This window comes from Phodopus roborovskii, unplaced genomic scaffold (genome assembly GCF_943737965.1).
Source record: "Phodopus roborovskii unplaced genomic scaffold, PHOROB, whole genome shotgun sequence".
Lineage (NCBI taxonomy): Eukaryota > Metazoa > Chordata > Mammalia > Rodentia > Cricetidae > Phodopus > Phodopus roborovskii.
In genome coordinates this window covers 279,121-301,370 of record NW_026126006.1, presented here as the reverse complement: position 1 = coordinate 301,370, position 22,250 = coordinate 279,121, and the positions used below count along the sequence as shown (strand labels likewise).

The following is a 22,250-nucleotide window of genomic DNA, read 5'->3' as shown; positions in this document are numbered from 1 at the left end:
GAGTCCATGTTTCTTCATCTCCCCAGCCCCATGGTTATAGACATGTGCTACCATGCCTGGTTTTTATGTGAGTGTTGGGGTTCCAAACTCAGATCCTCATGTTTACACAGTACTTATTGAGTTAGCCATGGCCCAGCCGAGCTCTCAGTAGTTTTTTTTTTTTTCTTTTTCTTTTTTATTTTATGAAATGGAAGTAGCCAAATCATGTGGTATACCAGTTAATAGTCATGATCCTTGATCATTTCTTCTAAGTATCCTTTAATGATATCTAAAGTATAGCTGTGTAAACACCATCTGAGGAGTTGCTTAAATGCATATATTCAGGTTCCCCTTTTACATGCTTATTCAGAAACTCTAGAAAAAGGACCAATAAATATTTCAAAAACCCTCTTTGTAATGATACATCCTGAAATTTAAGAACAACTATTTCAGAGCAATTGTTTTATCATGATTTCTTTAGTGTATATGTCTATGTATGCATACAGTTTATAAAAATGTGATCAGGAACATCAGATTATTCATGTGTAACGTGTACCAAAATGCTCTTTTGTTGTTTTTCTTCTTTAGACTGGTTGCCTGATGACTTTATTCCTTAAGATGAAAATTCAAATCTTGGCTGAAATATCCACTGTATCACCATATTGACTGTATAGAGTTCTTGAAAGTTATCTTTGCAGTGCAAGTTGTAAGTTATTCCTTCTTCTCCTTGTACATGAACTTCTAATATTAATAGAGTTGGAAAATTACTAGTGAGTTTCACTTTTATTACTGTTGTCAGAAGGGTAAAAGTGAGTGATAAGGAAAATATTGTGATTTATTTATTATATAAATAAATGTTTCTGACCCTTTGTGAGATCTTGACAATTCACTTGCCTTATTTGGATTTCAGATGAATTGAACCAATTAAATAATGGAAACAACTTAGTTTTGATTTCATTGTTTATACTAGAATCATATGTATTAGTATATCATATTTATTATAGACATACTAATGCTATTCAAGATCACTGGACCATGAGTTAGCTTACAGGATAAATAAATTAGAATAAGTCGGAGACTCAGAACAAGATCTTAAGGAATAGACTGATATGATTTCAGCTTTTGTATTCGTGTTCAGGCTTATGAGGCAAATTTTTAAAGGAGATTTGCTTTGAGTTTGGATATTCAGCCCATGAAAATATATTCTTGTACTTCATGTTCAAAAATCACACATTCTTTAGCTGACAGCTTTTTGTAAACATTGTACAATAATCGATGTGAATAGGTTAGGCTTTTTTTTTTTTGTACTTCTAACTTCATGACAATAAGCACCCAAAGAGTTGTGCTTTCTGGTATGGGAACTTTTGTTTCCTAACAGATTGTTTAATTTTTCTATTTGATATATTTGGAATTAACTATGTTATTTGAAAATATGACTCTTAAATTACATATGATAAGTCATTAATTTAGGTATTTGTTAGAAAATTAAAATAGATACTGGGTATATGAAAGAAGTATAAAATTATAGACAAATGTTGAATTATCCATGTTAATGGAGATGAGCATTTGTATAAGCATTATAGGTTCCATATTAATGAAAAATCACTTATTTCTATTCCATCATGTTATACTTTACTGAATTTGCTGTGTGTATATATATCATGTATAATTTTATATGTATGATATTTGGTGGTAATTATGATGTTTTAAAATTTGTGATTCATATTTCTTGAACACATAACTTAAGTACAGGTGACTAGAAAATGGTAATGTAAAATTCTTCAGTTAGTAATGATGTGCGAATTTAATAAAAAGTAGAGTAAGATGGGACTTTATTTAGTTGTAGCAAGAGAATACTAAAAAATCAGAACTGGTTATTTATAAATATTATTTAGTTAGTTGAAATGTATACTGATCAATGACATAACATCCTCACATCCTAACAAACTGATTTCATGTATTTATATTTAACAAATGCTAGTGACAAATACATGCACATATAAACTTAAATATACATATGTACAAACACACACATGTCATGTCCTTAAATATGCAAGCTAGTCTAGATGCTAGAAGACTTAGAATAATAAGCATAGGAGTCAGGTGAAAAATTGTAGACACCGATGAACAGTTTCTCTATACTACTTTTCTAGCATAAAGTGAAAAGAAATGTTAATCTTCTTTGTTTTCTTTGTGAGGACTTAGTATGCTTTTGTGTGGGAAACAAAATGTTTTTCCATCCCTTTCTTCTGTAATATCTATGTCTAGATCTAGTATATTAAGTATCTCTTCCTAATTTGTTTTATGTTAGAGTCACTTTTTTGATCAGTTGCTCATTTATTCTCACAGTTCTTTTATTCTTGATTTGGTTGGCTATCTCTATATAAAGTTCCTATGGACTTCTTTATGGAAAATAATTTCTTAACACTTGAAAAAGTATATGTAGCAGTATTAATATTCTCCTCTCAGAGGTTATAAGCCCAGTATTAAGCCACTGAATTTTTAATATTTTACTAATATTAACAAAGGAAATTTTCCATTAATTATATAGAAATTTCCACTTTCAAAAGAAATTTGAATATTAATAAATAATTTTAAAGCTTATGACCACTATTTAAGCTAGTTTATACTTCTGTAATATTTATTCAATAAACTGTAGAACTCCCTAAAATTTTTATACAAGCCCAGATATTGTGATGAATTCTATTTTCCAGAATGGTAGCTGGAACATAATGAATCATTAGCTTCAAATAGTTCAGTGATAATTAGAGGCAGGAGGGAAGGCCTAGTCCCTACTCCAAATGACTTGACAGATTTTGGTGACCCCTCCTGGAAGGCATCACCCTCCCAGTGGAGTGGGGGGATGGGATGGAAGGGTGATCAGGGTCATGGGATGGAGGGAAGGAGGGAGAGAGAACAGGGATCGATTTGTAAAATTAAAAAAAATTAAATAAAAGAATTATTTTAAAGTAGTCTTACAATTTCTTATTGAATGTTCTAGCAACTAATGTGTATTCTTGCTCCTTAAATTAATTTTTCTCACTAGGGTAATTACAAAAACCTGAAATAAGTCAATGCAACCCACTCATGTTTAAATTTTTGATTTGTATACTCACATAGTTGGTCAAACTCTACAAATATTCACAATTAAAATGGCTTAAATAAAATAAGCAACCCATTATATAAACCATAATATTACATAATAAAAATACACATTGGCTCTTTAATTCATGTTTATGAGGATAATATGTAGAGAGAGGGCTATGATAGGTTTAGTTTTCTCACAAACACAGATGTGCTGTTTCTTAATGATTGAACTGTTAAAGACTATTCTACAAATGCCAAATAAGATAATTCTATTGCTGTAGTTATACTTGAGATATATGTGAATTCTAAATATTTTTTATTCTGATAGCTCTGTAATTTGAAAAATATATGAATGCTATCCATATAAATATGCTTTAAACATATTTTTTTTCATTCCTTGAATTCAGGAAATAATACCTAGTTCAATGACTATGTCCATGATAGACTTCATTTACTTTCCTACATTAATTTGTTTGAACAACTTAATAGTGTATTAGAAAATCAATGTAATCACTTTAGATAATGCAGAATTAATATAGATGCACTCATCATGATTTATAAAAATTTAAATTCTTGATACTCTCCATTAGTAAAATTTTCTGAGCATTTTATATCATATGCTAACTAGCTATTAGACAACTATACTAGATGTTTTTAAGACACAGGAATTTTATGCTTCTCTAAATTCTTGTTTAATTTTGCATGCAAATTTGGTAGATTCATTTTATATTTCCAAGTAACAGTCATTATTTATTTCACCTGACATTAAATCACTTCTGGGCATATAGGCTAAGTCATGAATTAGATGATAACTTTATTCTCAAAGAACCCAGTGAATTAATAACATAATAGAAGATTTCTATAATGGTATTTAAAATGAGAGCAATGAAATATACAAAACTCAATAGTGTATGTTTGAATGATTTTATAATTATAGAATTAAAGATATCATATTATGTATTAGTTCCATTTTGTCCATGTATTGTACTATAATTATTCCATAAATGGCATTTATATGACCAAACACCATCATTATTTTTTTATATGGAGAAAGATTAGAAAAAATGCCATTTTTATTTTATGAGTTATGTAATTGCATTTAATCCTTGGGAAACATGTTTGAACTTACCTGTGAACCAAAGACTTAATATAATCTTGTGACTTTTATTTTTCCATATTTAAGAATGATTATATCTATCAATAACTTCCTAGTATTCACTTTGTTTTTATAGAGGGTAAATCTGTTTTGAACTTATTTCATATGTTGTTGGTGTAACATTAGCTTTAAGATGCTGATATTTTCTCTTAATATTTTTCTTGTCCCTAGTTGATTTATTGACATCACAATGTCAGAGATAAGATTCAGCAATCTCACTTGGGATCACATCATGACACTGGATCGCGTTTTAGATGAAGTAATCCCAATTCATGGAAGGGGCAATTTCCCCACACTGGAGGTAAAACCAAAAGATATTGTTCATGTTGTGAAAGATCAACTCATAAAGCAGGGCATTACTGTTAAAGATACTAGATTGAATGGCTCTACAGCAAGTTACATACTCGCAAGCCATAATGGAATCAGCTATAAAGATCTGGACATTATTTTTGGTGTTGATCTACCAAGCGATCAAGAATTTCAGGTTGTTAAGGATGCAGTTTTAGGCTGTCTACTTGACTTTTTGCCAAAAGGTGTTAAAAAAGAAAAGATTACCCCAAAGACAATGAAAGAGGCATATGTGCAGAAAATGGTCAAAATTTGCAATAACCATGATCGCTGGAGTCTCATCTCTCTTTCAAATAACACTGGGAAGAATGTAGAACTAAAATTTGTGAATTCACTCAGACGACAATTTGAATTTAGTGTAGATTCTTTTCAAATTCTTTTGGATTCCATGTTAGATTTCTATAGTGTCCCAAATGCTAAGCTAACCAAAGAATCTTGTCCTGTTGTTGTGGCTGAAAGTATGTATGGGGATTTTCAGGAAGCAATGATACATTTGAAATACAAGCTCATATCTACCAGAAAACCTGAAGAGATCAGAGGTGGTGGTCTTTTGAAATACAGCAATTTGTTGGTTCGTGACTTCAAACCCGCTTGTCAAACAGAAATTAAGACTCTGGAACGTTATATGTGTTCTAGATTTTTCATTGATTTTCCTGATGTAACAGAACAGCAAAAGAAAATTGAATCATACCTCCGCAACCATTTCATAGGTGAAGAAAAAAGCAAGTATGACTACCTTATGACTTTGCATGGAATTGTAAACCAAAGCACTGTCTGCCTCATGGGTTATGAAAGAAGGCAAACTCTTAACATGATCACTCTTTTGGCTTTGAAAGTACTTGGAGAACAGAATGTATTACCCAGTACAGATAATGTAACTTGCTTCTATCAACCTGCTCCATACCTTGTTGTTGAGGGAGGGTACCCAAGCTATTATGTAGCATCTGGGCCACCACTTGTTTACTTCCAGCCATGCCCTACAGTGCAGTTTCCAGTACAGAATGGTATGATCTAAGAAGTACACATATCAGAAGCATTGCTTAAGTACATCTGAAAAGCAATTTTCCAAATTCTGTAAAAGTTAAGATCTATTTTTGTGCAGTTGCCAACTATTTTTCACCAGTTTCAGTGTAGATAATCATAGTAGATAAGTTATCTCTAAACTCATTTTAAGTGATCTTCAAATGTTGTGACTGTAAAAGCTTTCAAATATAGTAGAATACTTGAAATGATGTTTTACATCTTACTGACACTTAAGACAAAATTTGCTGTGACCAGTATGTTAAAGATGCCTGCATCTTTGGCTGAAGTATAAAAGAACACTCTCATGTTTTAAAATCGAGACACATAGTGCAGACATAGTACAACATCTTTGTGTTCAACTAGTTCCTTGTTACACTGCTTTTTTTCCCTTAACAAATAAGAACATGAAATTTTAGTGCTTAAATTGAAAACACCTGATTTCAATGATAACAAATATAAATGATGTTAAAACAATGAATTGTAAATCTGTGTTTCCCAATAAAATTTGTTGGGTTGAAAATACTACTAAATTTTGAAGGACCACTGGAAAAAATGTTCTGGAAAAAATCAATTTATCCCTCCATATAGAAACAATTTAGCTAATCTGTGAATTGAAAAAAATTCCTTTCATCTGAACAACCAATAAGTAACTTATAATGGAGAGTGTTTTGGGGTGTTTAAATAAATTGAAAAAAAAAAGAACCAACTTTTAAATTGAAACTATTTTATCATCATCTCCTAAGAAGAAATTAAATGGGACAAAAAAGAGAAATAGAACTACTAACAACAAAAAGTTAAAGATTTTAGCCATGACATTTAAGATTTTTGGCTTATTTGATCAACAACTGAATACATCTGGGTAATTTCATCATTAGTAAATGAAAGCAAATTACCACTGATTTAAACACTTTCACATTTTCAACACCAAAGATTAGTTTGTAGTATGTTCCTCGATGTTAGATTTTAGTTAACACCATATTTTTCAATAATTATTTATATTTTCCATTGTTCTGAATATTTAGTCAGCACATCAGATATCTACCTTGTAAATATATGAATGGTATTTATAATGAATTTCTGTCATGATGAAAAGAGCCATTGATATGTTATCTGGGATGATAACAATAAGCTGATCCAAATGAATGTCAAAAGACCGTCAGAAAACTTAAGTAATTTTCCATCACAACATGAATCAGAAATCAAAATCTGAGAATGTATTTAAATGTGTGTACCTACAGAGAGTATTTGAAGTCTCTTCTTGGCATTATAGTATTGAATACAGTACCACTTCTAGGAAATTTTCAAATAGCCAATATTTCTTACTTTTTTGTACCCATAAATCACTGGCCATTGGGGTATTTAAATAATTACATGTGTATTACAGAATCCCAAGGCTTTAATATTTGGATTTACCTCCTCTTGTGGAGAACAAATAAAAAACATTAACTACTACACTAAGAAACTGTATGTATCTGTCTACATCTTGTAATAGCTAAAGCATAGGGATTCTTCTTTGTGCTCTACTATATACACTTTACTTTTCAGAAAGTGTGGAAACTACACACACACACACACACACACACACACACACACACACACAAATAATTACTCACCAGGAAAAAAATCTAAAAGATACAGGGAACTTAATTGAGAATAAAAGGATTGTATAAGAGATATCAATGTTAAAGGTTCAGTATTTCCCATAGTAGTTGAGCAATATATTGTGAAGGTGTTTGGGAGTATCTTATCACATTTTCCATCTGTTGCTTCTTATTGGATTTACTCCAAACTCTATTTCCTAGAAAGCAATTTTTCCATATTATTATCCTAAAGCTTTAAATTGCAGTGTATAGAGAATGGCCTAAAAGGATCATGCTTTCTCCTGACATTTTAAATGTCTTGTTCCCTTGTGGAAATATCTCAATATATACTTCTCATATTTTCTCAGGTTAGAGAATCCAAACATGTTGAATGGGAAGGATACCATAGAATAAAATTCTTTAGCCTATTCCTCATGACTTTGTTTCCCAAAATAACATCACCACATTAAGCCTTCCTTTATTGCCTCCTAACCAGAAAAAATTGTATTCAATAACATGACAGCATCTCTCCAGGACTAATGCAACTGCCTTAAAAGAAGCAGTACTAATCCCTTCTGTTCATTAGTTTAATATTACATGGGACTGGTTTTTCTAAGTAAGCAGGTGCCACCTTTTTTTTTTTTTAACCTGGAGTCACTCATTGAAGTCATTCAGTTATTTTAAAACCCTCTTCCAGCATATGTCATTCCATTACCAGGCATGCACCAGATTGCCCTTGACTGTTTTAACCAATGATACGATACGATTCAGGAATAAGTTTTATTCTGGATGGGTTTTTTTGTTGTTGTTGTTTTTTTTTTTGTTTTTGTTTTTTTTTGCCTCAGCCATCTAATCAAAACCAAACGAGAAAAAAATAAGTAGTTCTAGCATTTCTATTAGTTAATTGTGTTTCAGCAACAGACACATATTCTTTTAACCTATACTATTCTTATAGTGCACAAATGTCCTCATATCATAAATGATTTAATAGGATGCGTAAAGCTTTTAAATTCAGAAGTAGTCTTCTGATTGTCACTTACTTGGAAACCAATTTTATGTCACTGTTATTTCAACATAACACATTTTGCTTGAATGTGCTTTGGTTATGGAAGAATGTGAGATTATTTAAATGAATTAAAACAAAACTCATTTTATAACTGTCTATTTTGAAAGAGCAACAGATATTATATAGATGACATTAATGCATGCGGTTTATATGCCCCCTCCAACAGACAGACCATCCATTGTCCTATAAAAGGAGTGCCACATGCATGCACATTTTATTGCCTCATAATAAAATCATTAACCCCTATAAATGAATAAAATGGCCTTCTTAAGACAGATAATATATCTAGTAGTTACTCCTCAAAATTATTCCAAATTAAAAATGATAGGCTGTCAACCCAATTAATTTGGTGATTTCTTACATAACTCTACACTAAGAGAGAAATATAAATTATTGTTTCTAAATTGCTAAGTAATCCATTATATATTATAGATATGACCCATTCATACATATTCCTTAGGCTAAACTATGCAACCCAGAAGCCTGAGACTGGATTCTTATTTAAGGGTTTGTAAAGACCTGGAGGTAATGAGTAAGGGATATTAGTCACTGTGAAAATAACATTACAGTGCTGTATGAGGCTACTAACTAATACACTACTTGACCTTTTACTTTTACTGTAGTAGAATAACTTGAAAGTTTTCTATATAAAATTAAAACTTAATTCCAAAGCAAAATGGTAAAGATATTATCAAATACTTAACTTGTAAAATCAGAATTAAAGGGTATTTTTGTATATTTATAACAGTCTTTTCCAGATGCTTTGAAAATTAAAAGTAATCTTGGTAAATCATTGATATGTACATTTTCTATTTTTAGAAGGTTTTCCAATTTTAGTGCCTCGCACCAATAATACTAGAGTCAATACAACCCATATTGGCAGGTATTTGAACAAATACAACTTTAAATCATAATTTTATTTAAGCTATATGGATGACTTTCTTGAGCATGAGTATTTCTTCGTATCTATCTCCCTTACAGATTTAAGAGTTTAAAGGCATCTTTGGTACTCTGACTTCAAAATCCAATACTTTTTCTTGCATTAAATTGCAAATACCTATTGTTCACTAACTATTGAAGTTGTATTTTCACTATTGAGTAAAATCCATCCTGATTCAGCCTGTAAGTTAGGAATATAACTTAAAACTAGTTCATAGAGTAAAACTGTCTTCTTTGAAAAGCAATCAAATCTTTAAAGTCAAAAGCAAGATAACCCTCTATCAAATACCATATCTGTATACTTATTAATAGTGTATCATGCAGTATTTTGACACATGTAGACATTACTGAGACTTAAATCTAATTAGTATACATATTTTCCCAAGAATAGGTCTGTTATTTATGGTGAACACTCTGAATGTCTTCTAGCTTTTGGAAATTTACAGTACATTAGTGTTATCTATAGTCATCCTATTGAAGAGTAAGGTTTTAATTCCTCCTGTTTCTTTTCCATATACTAAAATGGCACTTCTACTTTTCTCAGTGGCAGGATAGAGAAATTAAAACTAGGGGTAACTTTTTAGTGTTTACTTTACAAAAAATTAATTCCAAAAAAGAGGGGGGAATCTGGCACTGTTGATTTAAGAAGACTGTGGACATAGATGTTCAATTCTAGAAAGTAATTTCTGTGTATGTATTGTAGATAACCCAAATTTAGCCTCTCTGATTTTCACAAATTCTCATGCCTAGGGCACATTAACAATCTTAAGTCAAAGGCTGTGATTCTGGAAATATATGTTATCTTTCTGATTCTTGAAGAATCCTTGAATTCTTGACAATAGTCAAAGAAATCAGTCTGCTTTTTCTGTCATTTGATGTCCAAATGGGTATAACTTATAAACTAGCTTCTTTTTTTAGTTAGACACACTCAGAACCATTCATGCACAATGTGTTGTGATCTTGAACTATTCTAGAGAATATTTAAAAGTAGTTATATTAAAAATTAACCATCAAAACACTAAAATTTTAAGATCAGAAGGCACTATCTAAAAGTATAAAGCTATACATTACATAAACATTCCCATAGCACATTACATTAAAAGATAAGGTAATGAATAGGCATCTTGCATTCATAAATTATATTATAATATCACATTTATTGAATAATTTTTCCAGTACATTTTAAGTATTTCATTTAGTAAGCTTAACTTTCCCAGTAAGATTAGAAATAACCCATTTCAGTAGGTGAAATTTTCTGATATCAACCCATTACTGTTAGATAGTGTTGTCTTATGGTTATGTTTGCTATTTTATAGGTGGCTGTGACAAATCTGACTTCCTATTTAAATTAGGACCTTCTGCTATTTTAAAGCATGTCACATATACCTAGAAAAAGTACTGCCACCTCACATCTGTACTCTGCCATTAGATTTAACTGAGTAGTGTTTGCTTGGCAGCTCTGACTTAGTTGTTGAATTTCACCTAGTCCCTTTTAGATGACATGAACTGAATGTCAGTAACTTTTCCTTCTGGTTCAAAAAAGTATTGGCAAGCACAAAACATTTTTCTTTTAAGTCCTTCTTTAGGTTAAGGGGATGCCTTTCTTCTCCTGCAAAACAAAAAAGGCAACTGCTTGGGTAATCCAGTCCATAAACATGTCAATAAATAATTAATGGTGGATAATTGATTAATCTGAGTTACTTTTTCATTTAGAATCCAAAATAACTACTGAATACTAAGCAAGTTTAATTCATAAGCATTTCTCCTCAAGATATGTTTCAACATTCAGTTGATTTAAACCTAATCATCTAACATGAAAGAAAATGTCAGTGATACAAATGTTGGTCAGAATGGGAAAATAAATAAAACTATCTAACTGTAGTTGCCAGCTCCACATAAAGTTGGCTGCTAATAGCATTCTCTTCTCTACTATATCAAGAAAATTATCTTTTAAACACTGAATTATTTGTGTTTTGATTTAAGAAAGTGGGCAATATAAATATAGCTTTATAACGTTTAAGGTGCCTTTTCTATTTTTATAGTTCGCATATCTACTTTTAGTCTCTTAGTGCAAACATTTTGAAGTGCTGTAATAACTTACTATGATTCTGTAAATAAATTTTTTCAGAACTATTTCAGGAGTAGTAGATTTAAACAGGTGTCAGAAATGTCCAAAGTTTGGTGAAATGTGCATAGTTGCTTTAATATTGAATATATGTTAAATAAGAATAGTTTTTTATATTGTTATACAATTTCAAGACTTGTATCACTTTTTGGAAAATGTATTTTGGTGTTTGACAAAAAATTAATATATGAAGAGTGAAGTATCTTTTTTGGAAATTATTTTTGATTCTGATACTATATATGTATGTTTTATTGTTCATCGTATAGCTCTTATACTTGTATCATTTGCTTTGTATGTAAAGATGGTGGAAATTTTAGTATAGATACTGTTATTAGATCAAAATGAGTTTTGAAATAAAATGACCATGGAAAATGCAGCAGTGCACCAACTGCAAAATGGATAAATGCCTATTATTTCAAACACAACCACATCAGCTACTTAAAAGTATTTTTAAAAAGAATTAGCTTGAATGTTTTCCATTAAAAGTGGAAAATAACGAACACAAGAAGCTACTGACCTTAAATATATTATAACTTTGTATAAGGAACTACTATCAACATTTATGACAAATTAATGATAACACTATCCAATACAAAATGCTATCCACAAACATAACTATTAAATGGAATGTATTTATTTATTTCACTTAGCTTCATTTGATTTTCCCCCATTGGTAAGTCTTACTTATTCTATCTTCCCCATTCAAATTACCATTATCTCTAATACATTAAATGAGATCATAATTGACAAGATGAAATTTAATGTGAAATTAAATGCCAGTATCATTCAGAGAAATGAGCCAAAATAGCAGATACTGAATCTATACCCCTACACATCCACACACCCTTCATACCTTTAGCAATACTTGGTGGTATTTTGGATTAAGTGACTAAATAATGAAAGGTGGTTTTGAATATAGCCATAATTAAAATAATGAAGACTGATAAAATATGTGAATAAGAAAAAGAGGACCACACCATAAACCTGGTGCTGGGGAAATTCTCAGAAATCTACAAGGATGACCCCAGCTAAGACTCCTGGAAATAGTGGAGAGTATGCCTGAACTGGCCTTAACTGTAATCAGATTGATGACTACCCTGTCATCAGAGAGCATTCAACCAGTAACTGATGTAAGCAGAGGTGGAGATTCATAGGCAATCACTAGCTGAGCTCCTTGAGTTCTGCTGAAGAAAGGGAGGAGAGAGCGTACAAGCCAAAGGAGGTCAACATCATAACAGGGGAACCCACAGAGATAACTGACCTGAGCTAATGGGAGCACATGGACTCTGGACTTATAGGGAGCCTCCATGGGACCAACATAACCCCCCTCCATGTGTGTAGCTTGGTCTGTTTGTGGGGCTCCTATCATGGGATAAGGACTTGTTCCTGGTACTTGATCTGTATTTTGGAAATTACATCACCAAGCCTGGTTGCTTTTCCCAACTTTGATGCTGGGAGGGGTGGGGGAGCTCGGTCCTACTTCAAATTATGTGCCATGCTTTGTTCAATCCCAGGGAGGCCCACCTCTTTTTGAATGGAGACAAGGAGGAGGGAATGTGAGGGAAGGGTTGAACAGAGGTAGGGGGAGGGAACAGGAGATGAGGGAGTAGAAACTGTGGTCGGTATGTAAAATAAATGAAAAAATAATTATAAAAAAGAGTAGAGTTTTTCAGGTCACTTACATAATATATCGTCTACAAATAGTGAAAGTTTGACTGATTCCTTTCCAATTTGCATACCCTTGAGGAGGACCCTAAGAGAGACCATACATGGTACCCCACAGAAGGGGAAAGGTACAGATTGGGAGCATGGGCGGAGGGGATAGGGAGTTAAGAGAAAGAGAAGAGGAGAAGTGGAAGGAAGAAGAGTTTATAAGGGAACAGAAAGATTGAGTTAGGAGAAAAATACAGGAGAGCAAGAAAAGAGGAACCATAATGGAGGGAGCCATTATAGGTTTAAAGAGAAATCTGGCATTAGGGAAATGTCCAGAAACCTTCAAGTATGACCCCAACTAACAATTTAAGCAATAGTGGAGAGGCTACCTTAAATGCCCTTCCCCGATAATGAGATTGATGACTACCTTATATGCCATCCTAGAGCCTTCATCCAGTAGCTGATGGAAGCAGAAGCAGACACACACAGCTAAACCCTGAGCCGAACTCCTGGAATCCAGTTGTAGAGAGGGAGGAGTGATGAGCAAAGGAGTCAAGACCAGGCTGGAGAAACCCACAGAAACAGCTGACCTGAACAAGGGGGAGCTCATGGACCCCAGACTGATAGCTGGAAAACCAGCATAGGACCGACCCAGACCTCTGAATGTGGGTGTCAGTTAGGAGGACTGTTCAATCTATGGGGCCTCTGGCAGTGGATCAGTATTTATCCCTAGTGTACAAATGGACTTTGGGAGCTCACTCTCTCAGCCTAGACACATTGGGCAGGGCCTAGTCCCTGCTCCAAGTGTGACAGATTTTGAAGATCACCCAAGGAAGGCCTCATCCTCCCTGGGGAGCAGAAAGAGGATAGGATAGGAGGTTGGTGGGAGGAGGGGAGGGAAAGGGAACTGGGATTGACATGTAATAAAAGTTGTTTCTAATTTAAATAAACAAATCATTTAAACTTTTTAAAAAGAAGAAAAAAGTGGTGTGTGTGGGGGGAGAGGGGGAGGCCGGGCAGTGTTGGCACATGCCTTTAATACCAGAACTTGGGAGGCAGAGGCAGGTGGATCTTTGTGAGTTCAAGGCCAGCCTGGTCTACAAAGTGAGTTTCAGGATAGCCAGGGCAGCACAGAGAAACCCTGTCTGGAAAAAAAATGAGAAAGGAAGGGGTGGGGGCTCACTCAGTGTAATTTGCTTGAGGTTTAAATAGGCATAGCAACTGTCTAGCCACTTTCTAGGGGTTTAAATTATGTTGAAAAAAGAAGCAGTAAATAACTTTAATGAAGACAGAGTATTTTCTCTTCATAATGTAAATTATTAGATGACTAAGGTTTGAAATCAATAGATGATTATACGAAAAAAAGGTAAAAATGACTCACATTTTAATCCTTTAATATACAAGGATATTCTGCCTTATGTAATCCTTCAAACATTACCAAGAATCCTCCTTTCCATACTTACAAAAAACAGACTTTAAATTTAGTAATAAATGGATATACATACAAATCCTAATATATTCCTGTATAGGTTGGTTCCATATTTCACTTGTCACCTTCTAGTTAATCATGCCTGATATATAAAAATGCATTTTATTTATATATTTATTTCATCAAGCATATTAAGATATTCATTATTTAGCACAAATAGAAGTCAGATTCATCAACTTTTGACACCTGACAATGGTGCCATTAAATTATGTACATAAAATCTCATTATACTAAGTGATTGGTATGCTTGGGTTCTTTCTACATTATTCACAGCATTAAAAATACACACATGTACATTGTATAATGTATACATGTATATGTGCATATGTGTACTTATAAGTATTCATACACATAAGCATATACATTTTCATACCTCACCAAGTAAATCTTATTCTTAGCAAGATTATGTAAAATGTCTAGTGTTACCTTTTGTTTTATATTAAGATTTGAATAGATTTCACACATTTTAAAACATTTTCAGTAAAGTATACCTAAAGACATAAAATAATTAAAAATAATGCCCTATATCTCATCATTCCTAACATTACGTACTATTACACATACATGTATTACTTTCTGGTTGTTTCATTATATCTCTTATACTTGTATCATTGCAATTCTTCATTTCTGAACTCATAATGAGTTTTTATAGAAACAGTAAACCACTGACATGAGCAAAATGAAAACCCTAGTCCCTTTAGATTTTACATATATCTGAAATGGATCATCCCACACTTGTTTCAGTTTGCCTTTACTCACACATCAACTCTTCTAAGGATACATAAATATGGCAGACATAATAGATACATTCTTGGAGAAAAATCATTTTTTCAATTTCAAAGACAATGAATACAGATAAGTGTTTGAAAAATGGCTTATCTTAAAGTCAATTTTTTTTTAAAACCACATTTCTGGACACACTATGATAGAGGTAACAGTGGCTGAACTGACAATTTTAATTAGCACTATAGAAAATTTTTAAATAAATTAGGGAAATCTGTGGTTTTATGGGAGGTTAACTCTGACAGTTTACATATCTGGGTACATTTTGAAGGTTATTTGAAACTCGCCTGAACAACTTTTGCCTCTAGGAAGATACATTGTTTGAAAAATCACCCAAAGGTCACTATTTCTAGAGAAGTGGTTTCTATCAAAACCTCCTGTTTTAAAGTTACATGAAGTAACTTTAAACAAACTTATTGAGGGAAGCCCACAGGTAAAATGGTAAGTTGGCTCTATCACTCTGTTAACTCAGAACTCGATGTTTGGCAATTGGTCGTGAGTTCTCATCTCTCAGCTGGATTCTTTACATAGTTATATAAACATACTAACAGATTCTGTGAAATAGCCAAAGGAAAGTAAATTAATAAGGTGGACTAAGGGGTTTCAAAAAGTAAATTATTGGAATAACAGGTGATGGGAGAATGCATACATAATTAGAATTAATGACTTCAAAACTCTCAAGTAATGTTGGAAGAATGGTTCAATCTTGGTAAGAATAGCAAGCCCCATGACACAGAAGAAAACTTCATTTTCACAGACATTTTAGATCACAGCAAAATTAGGAAGAAAGCATAGATTTCTTACATATTCCTAATTTCAATATTTCTCTATTATAATATGACACACCAGAATAATTGATTTGCTCAGATTCAATAAATATACACTGGCAACTCATTGCCACCTAAATCCATAGATCATATTGGGTTCACACTTTGTAATTATGGATTTTGACAAATTGCAAAATGACATGTATCTATCATTATAATATAATGCAGGATACTACCAATACCCTGGGGGAGGGGATACCTGTTCTACCTTTGTATTCTTCTTTCCCTTCTAACCTCTAGAATTATTACTTTACTGTTTTCATAGTTTTCCTTTTCCAGAATTTCATATACTAGAAACAATTCACTTTACAACTTTTCGGTTTGATTCCTTTCAATGAGATACATATTTTTTTTTCATGATGTTTGTAGAGCTTGATAAAACTAATTTCTTTTTAGTGAAGAATATTCCTTTGACTGAATGTACTATGATTATCCATTCACTTACTAGAGGACATCATGATTTTGTCCAAGTTTACAGTTTTGAATAAGACTTCTATAAACAGCTGTGTAGAGGTTTTGTGGGGCATATATTTTCTACTCATTTGAGTAAATACTAAAAATTGTGATTAGTAGGTGGTATGGTAAGTATATGCTTATATATAAAGGAATTTATAATGACAAAAGCAGCTGTACTTTTTTTTATACCCACTAGCTGTAAATGAGAGGTCCTTTCGTGTTACATTCCCAGTAGTTTATTACTGTATGTGGATTTTTGCAATTCTAATAGGTGTACATACCAGTGATATTCATTATTGATTATTAATATTCATTATTGTTAATTCCCTAGTGCTTTATGAACTTGAGTATCTTTTAATATGTTTATTTTCCATCTGTGTATCTTATTTGGTAAGGCAACTCATCACCTCTTTTACTTATTTTAAAAATCTAATTGTTTTTATGTTATTGATCTTTAAGAGTACTTTCCATGAGCAAAGGGGTCAAGACCAGGCTGGAGAAACCCACAGAAACAGCTGACGTGAACAAGGGGGAGCTCATGGACCCAGGAATGATGGCTGGGAAACAAGCATAGGACCGACCTAGATCCCTGAACGTGGATCTCAGGAGGCCTGGGTAATCTATGGGGCCTCTGGTAGTGGATCAGTCTTTATCCCAGTATAAAAACTGGGCTTTGGGAGCCCATTCCACATAGAGGGATACTCTCTGAGCCTAGACACATGGGGGAGGACCTAGGCCCTGCTCCAAATGTTGTGACAGATTTTGAAGATCCCACATAGAAGACCTCACCCTCCCTGGTGAGCAGAAAGAGGATGGGATAGGGGTTGGTGCAGGGCAGGGGAGGAGGGAACTGGGATTGACATGTAAAAAGCTTGTTTCTAATTTAAATAAAAAAGTATTTTCCATATTGTTGGTAAGAGTGCTTTTCTTCCATTTCCCCTTCCTAGAGAAATTCATGCATTCCCTTTAGGGCTCTCCTTGTTACATAGTTTCTCTGATGTTGTAGATTGTAACCTAATTATTCAAGAGAGTACCTGGGTAGGTTGGGGGCAGGTGAAGAAGAGAACATGAGGGATCTGGTTGAAGAGTGGATGGAGTGGGAATGTACTGAATGAGTGGTAGAGGGAACATTTCATGATCAGGAAAAACCCTGTTGTAACGAAGACTCGCACAAATCTATAAGGATGGCCCCAGATAAGACTCCTAGCAATGATGGATATGTAGCCTGAACTGTCTGTCTCCTGCCATCAGGTTTATGACTATCCCAGTTGTCATCCCAGAGCCTACTTTCAGTAAGGGGTGGAAGCATGCAGCAAACCACAGCCAAACATTAGGCCAAGCTTTGGGAATTCTGCTAAAGTGGGGGAGGAAGGATTGTATGAGCCAGGGGGATTAGGGTCATCACAAGGGAACCTCCAGAAGCAAGTGGCTTTCTCATTGGAGCTCACACTATGGCCTGAGGGCTATGGAGCCTGCATGGGTCAGGCCTAGGCCCTTTGCATATGTGTGGCTTTGGCAATCCTGGTAGAAAGAGCAGACCCTATCCCTTATGCTTCTCATGGCTTTTTGGAACCTGTTGCTAATGTTGGGTTGTCTTGCCCAGCCTTAATAAAACGAGAAGAGCTTAGTCCTACCTTAACTTGATATGCCATTCTTTGCTGGCACACATGAGACGCCTGCTCCTTTCTGAGCAGAGGTGGAGGAGGGATGGATGGGAGGTGCAGAGGGAACTTAGGGAAAGGGAATGAGATGGGGGAGGGAAAGATCCAGTTGGAATGTAAGAAGAAGTATTTGAAAAAATACTTTGTCAAATGTATTTTTGCAAATAGAATTGTTGCTGGATACCAATTGATTCTAGTATCTACCACAAATGCCAAAATGTAGAGATACTCTAGCTTCTTGTATAAAATGGTATAGTACTTATAGTCTATATACATCTTCACATATACATATAGATTATTTCTGGATTACTTAGAATGTCCAATGCTATATAAATATTTTATTATGTATTGTGTAGAGAGAAAAAGCAAAGATCTCTCTAGTTTAAGTATAGACATAATTTCTAAAGTGTTTAATCAAAAATCAAAATTGGTTTAGTCTATGGATACAGAACTCATACATATTAAAGGAAAGCTATATTTACAGCCAGTTGATGCTGTGCTCTCTCATTCTCTTGACAATGTTGTTTGCTCCCCAGTTTTTTTTAATTTAATGAAATATAGCATGCAAAATACATCCCTCAAGATATTGATGGTTTTAATATGGGATCACCAGTCTATTGCATTCTATTTATTATATTCTTAAAGTTTTGCACTTTACATTTGGTCTCTGATGCAACCTGAGTTGACTTTTGTGATGACTATAATGTCAGTGGCTAGCCTTGTTTGTATATAGTTATTTCATTGTTTTAGATATTTTTTTTATTTATTTTTTCTTATTTTACATATCAACTCCAGTTCCCTCTGCTTCCCACACTCCCATGGCTCCCACCCACCTTCTATCCCATCCCCCATCCACTTCCCAGGGAGGGTGAGAACATCCATGAGGGATCATCAAAACTGTCAAGTCATTTGGGGTAGACACTAGCCTTGTCTCTCTAGGCTAAGGGACAATCCCTCCATGGGGAATGGGCTTCCAAGTCTATTCCAGTACTAGGTATACATCTGCTTCCACTGTGACAGGTTCCATAGTCTGCCCAGGACTCCTAACTGAGACCCATGTTCAGGGGGTCTGGGTCAGTCCTATGCTGGTTTCCCAGCTATCAGTCTGGGGTATATGAACTCTCCTTTGTTTAAGTCAGTTGTTTCTGTGGGTTTCACCTGCCTGGTCTTGACTCCATTTCTCATTACTCCTCCTTCTCTATATCTGCATTTCAGAAGTTTGTATTAGTGTTCAACTGTGGGTGTCTATTTCTGCTTCCATCAGCTACTGGATGAATGCCCTAGGATGGCATGTAAGGTAGTCATCAATTTCAGTACAGGGGAAGGACATTTAAGGTATCCTCTCCACTATTGCTTAGGTTGTTAGTTGGAGCCATCTTTGTAGGTCCCTGAACATTTCCATAGTGCCATATTTCTCTTTAAACCTATAATGGCTCCCTCTATTATGGTATCTCTTTTCTTGCTCTCCTGTATTCTCTCCCCAACTCACTCTTCCTGCTCTGTCATGTCCTCCTCTCCCCTCCTCTTTTCCACTTCTCTTTCTCTTAACCCCCTCTTTCCTCTCCCTGTTTTCAATTTGCTCAGGAGATCTTGTCCCATTCCCCTTCTGTGGGGTACCATATATGTCCCTTTTAGGGTACTCCATGTTTCCTAGCTTCTCTGAAAGTAAAGTATGGATTTTAGGCTCCTGATTTTTTGCTTTCTTCTAAAATCCATGTATGAATAAGTTGTTTGTCCTTTTTGACTGGGTTGCCTCACTCAGGATGGTTTCTTCAAGTTCCATCCATTTGCCTGTGAATTTCAAGGTTCCATTTATTTTTTACTCTGAGTAGTACTCCATTGTATAAATGTACCACATTTTCTCCATGCATTTTTCACCTGAGTGGCATCTAGGCTGCTTCCAGGTTCTGGCTATTTCAAATAATGCTGCTATGAACATAATGGAACAGATGTACTTGATGCATGAATGTGCATCTTTTGGGTATATGCCTAAGTGGAATTGCTGGATCTTGTGTTAGACTAATTGCCATTTTCCTTAGGAACTGTCAAAGTAACAGTACAAGTTTGCACTTCCACCAGCAGTGGAGGAGTGTTCCCCTTCCTCCACATACTCTCCAGCATAAGCTGTCATGGGGTTTTCAATTTTAGCCATTCTGACAAGAGTAAGATGGTATCTCAGAGTTGTTTTGATTTGCATTTCCCTGATGGCTAAGGATGTTGAACATTTTCTTAAGTGTTCTATTCCTCTATTGAGAATTCTCTATTTAGATCTATACCCCATTTTTTAATAGTTATTTGGTGTTTTTGTGACTAGCTTCTTATGTCCTTTGTATATTTTGGAGATCAGCCCTCTGTCAGATGTGGAGTTGGTGAAGATCTTTTCCCAGTCTGTGTGCTGACTCCTTTGTCTTGTTAACTGTGTCCTTTGCCTTATAGAAGCTTCTCAGTTTCAGGAGGTCCCATTTACTAATTGTTGATCTCAGTGTGTGTGCTACTGGTGTTATGTTCAGGAAGCGATCTCCTGTACCAGTGTGTTCAAGGGTACCTCCCACTTATTCTTCTAAGAGGTTTGTGTAGCTGGATATATGTTGAAGTCTTTGATCCATTTGGACTCAAGTTTTGTGCATGGCAATAGATATGGATCTATCTCGTCTTCCGCACACCACCATCCAATAATGGCAGCACCATTTGTTGAAGATGTTTTCTTTTTTCCATTGTATAATTTTAGCATCTTTGTTGAAAATCAGGTATTTGTAGGTGTGCGGATTATTATCAAAGTTTTCATTTGGATTCCATTGATCATCCTGTTTGTTTTTGTGCCAATACCAAGCTTGAAGTCAGCGATGGTGATGCCCCAGAAGTTCCTTTATTGTACAGAGTTGTTTTGGCTATCCTGGATCTTTTGTTTTCCCATATAAAGTTGAGTATTGTCCTTTCAAAGACTATTCACAATCGTGCTGGGCTTTTGATGGGGATTGCATTGAATCTGTAGATTGCTTTTGGGAAGAATGCCATTTTTACTATGTTTATCCTACCGATCCAAGAGCATGGCAGAACTTTGCATTTTCTCATATCTTCTTACATTTTTTCTTGACAGACTCAAAGTTCTTGCTATGCAGGTCTTTCACTTGTTTTGTTAGCATTGCCCCAAGATACTTTATGTTGTTTGTGGCTATAGTAAAGGGTGATGTTTCTCTGATTTCTTCCTCAGCCCCTTTATCATCTGTATATAGTAGGGCTACTGATTGTTTTAGTTAATCTTGTATCCTGCCACTGTGCTGAAGGTGTTTATCAGCTGTAGGAGTTCCCTGGTAGAGTTTTTCAGGTCACTTATGTAAAGTATCATATCATCTGCAAATAGTGAGAGTTTGACTTCTAACTTTCCAATTTGTATCCCCTTGATCAACTTTTGTTGTCTTATTGCTCTATCTAGAAATTCTATTACAATATTGAAAAGGTATGGAGAGAGTGGACAGCTTTGTCTTGTTACTGACTTTAGAGGAATCACATTGATTTTCTCTCCATTTAGTTTGATGTTAGCTGTTGGTTTGCTGTATATTGCTTTCATTATGTTTAGGTACATTCCTGTTATCCATGATCACTCCAAGACTTTTACCAGGAAGGGATGTTGGATTGTCAAATTATGTTTCAGCATCTAGTGAAATGATCATATGGTTTGTCTTTTTCAGTTTGTTCATATGGTAGATGCCATTGATAGATGTTTGTATGTTGAACCACAGTTGCATTCCTGGGATAAATCCTACTTGGTCATGGTGGATGATTTCTCTGATGTCTTCTTGGATTTGATTTGCCAGTATTTTACTGAGTATTTTTGCATCCATGTTCATGAGGGATATTGGTCTGTAGTTCTTTCTTATTTGTGTCTTTGTGTGGCTTGGATACCAAGATACTTGTAGTCTCATTAAAAGATTTTGGCAATGAACCTTCTGCTTCTATTTTGTGGAACAATTTGAGAAGGATTGGTATTTGCTCTTCTTTGAATTTCTGGTAGAGTTCTGCACTGAAGCCATCTAGCCCTGGGCTAATTTTGGCTGGGAGACTTTTGCTGGCTGCTTCT

At 34.3% G+C, this 22,250-nt stretch overlaps 1 protein-coding gene across 1 annotated transcript; it reads left to right on the top strand.

Moving 5' to 3' along the window:
* Positions 1-565: 565 nt before the first annotated feature.
* On the top strand, positions 566-5,651 carry Tent5d (terminal nucleotidyltransferase 5D). The gene is made up of 2 exons (XM_051179302.1): positions 566-685; positions 4,394-5,651. Exon 2 carries the CDS (start codon positions 4,413-4,415, stop codon positions 5,583-5,585), a length of 1,173 nt encoding a protein of 390 aa, XP_051035259.1. The 5' UTR covers positions 566-685; positions 4,394-4,412; the 3' UTR covers positions 5,586-5,651.
* The last annotated feature ends 16,599 nt before the right edge of the window (positions 5,652-22,250 follow it).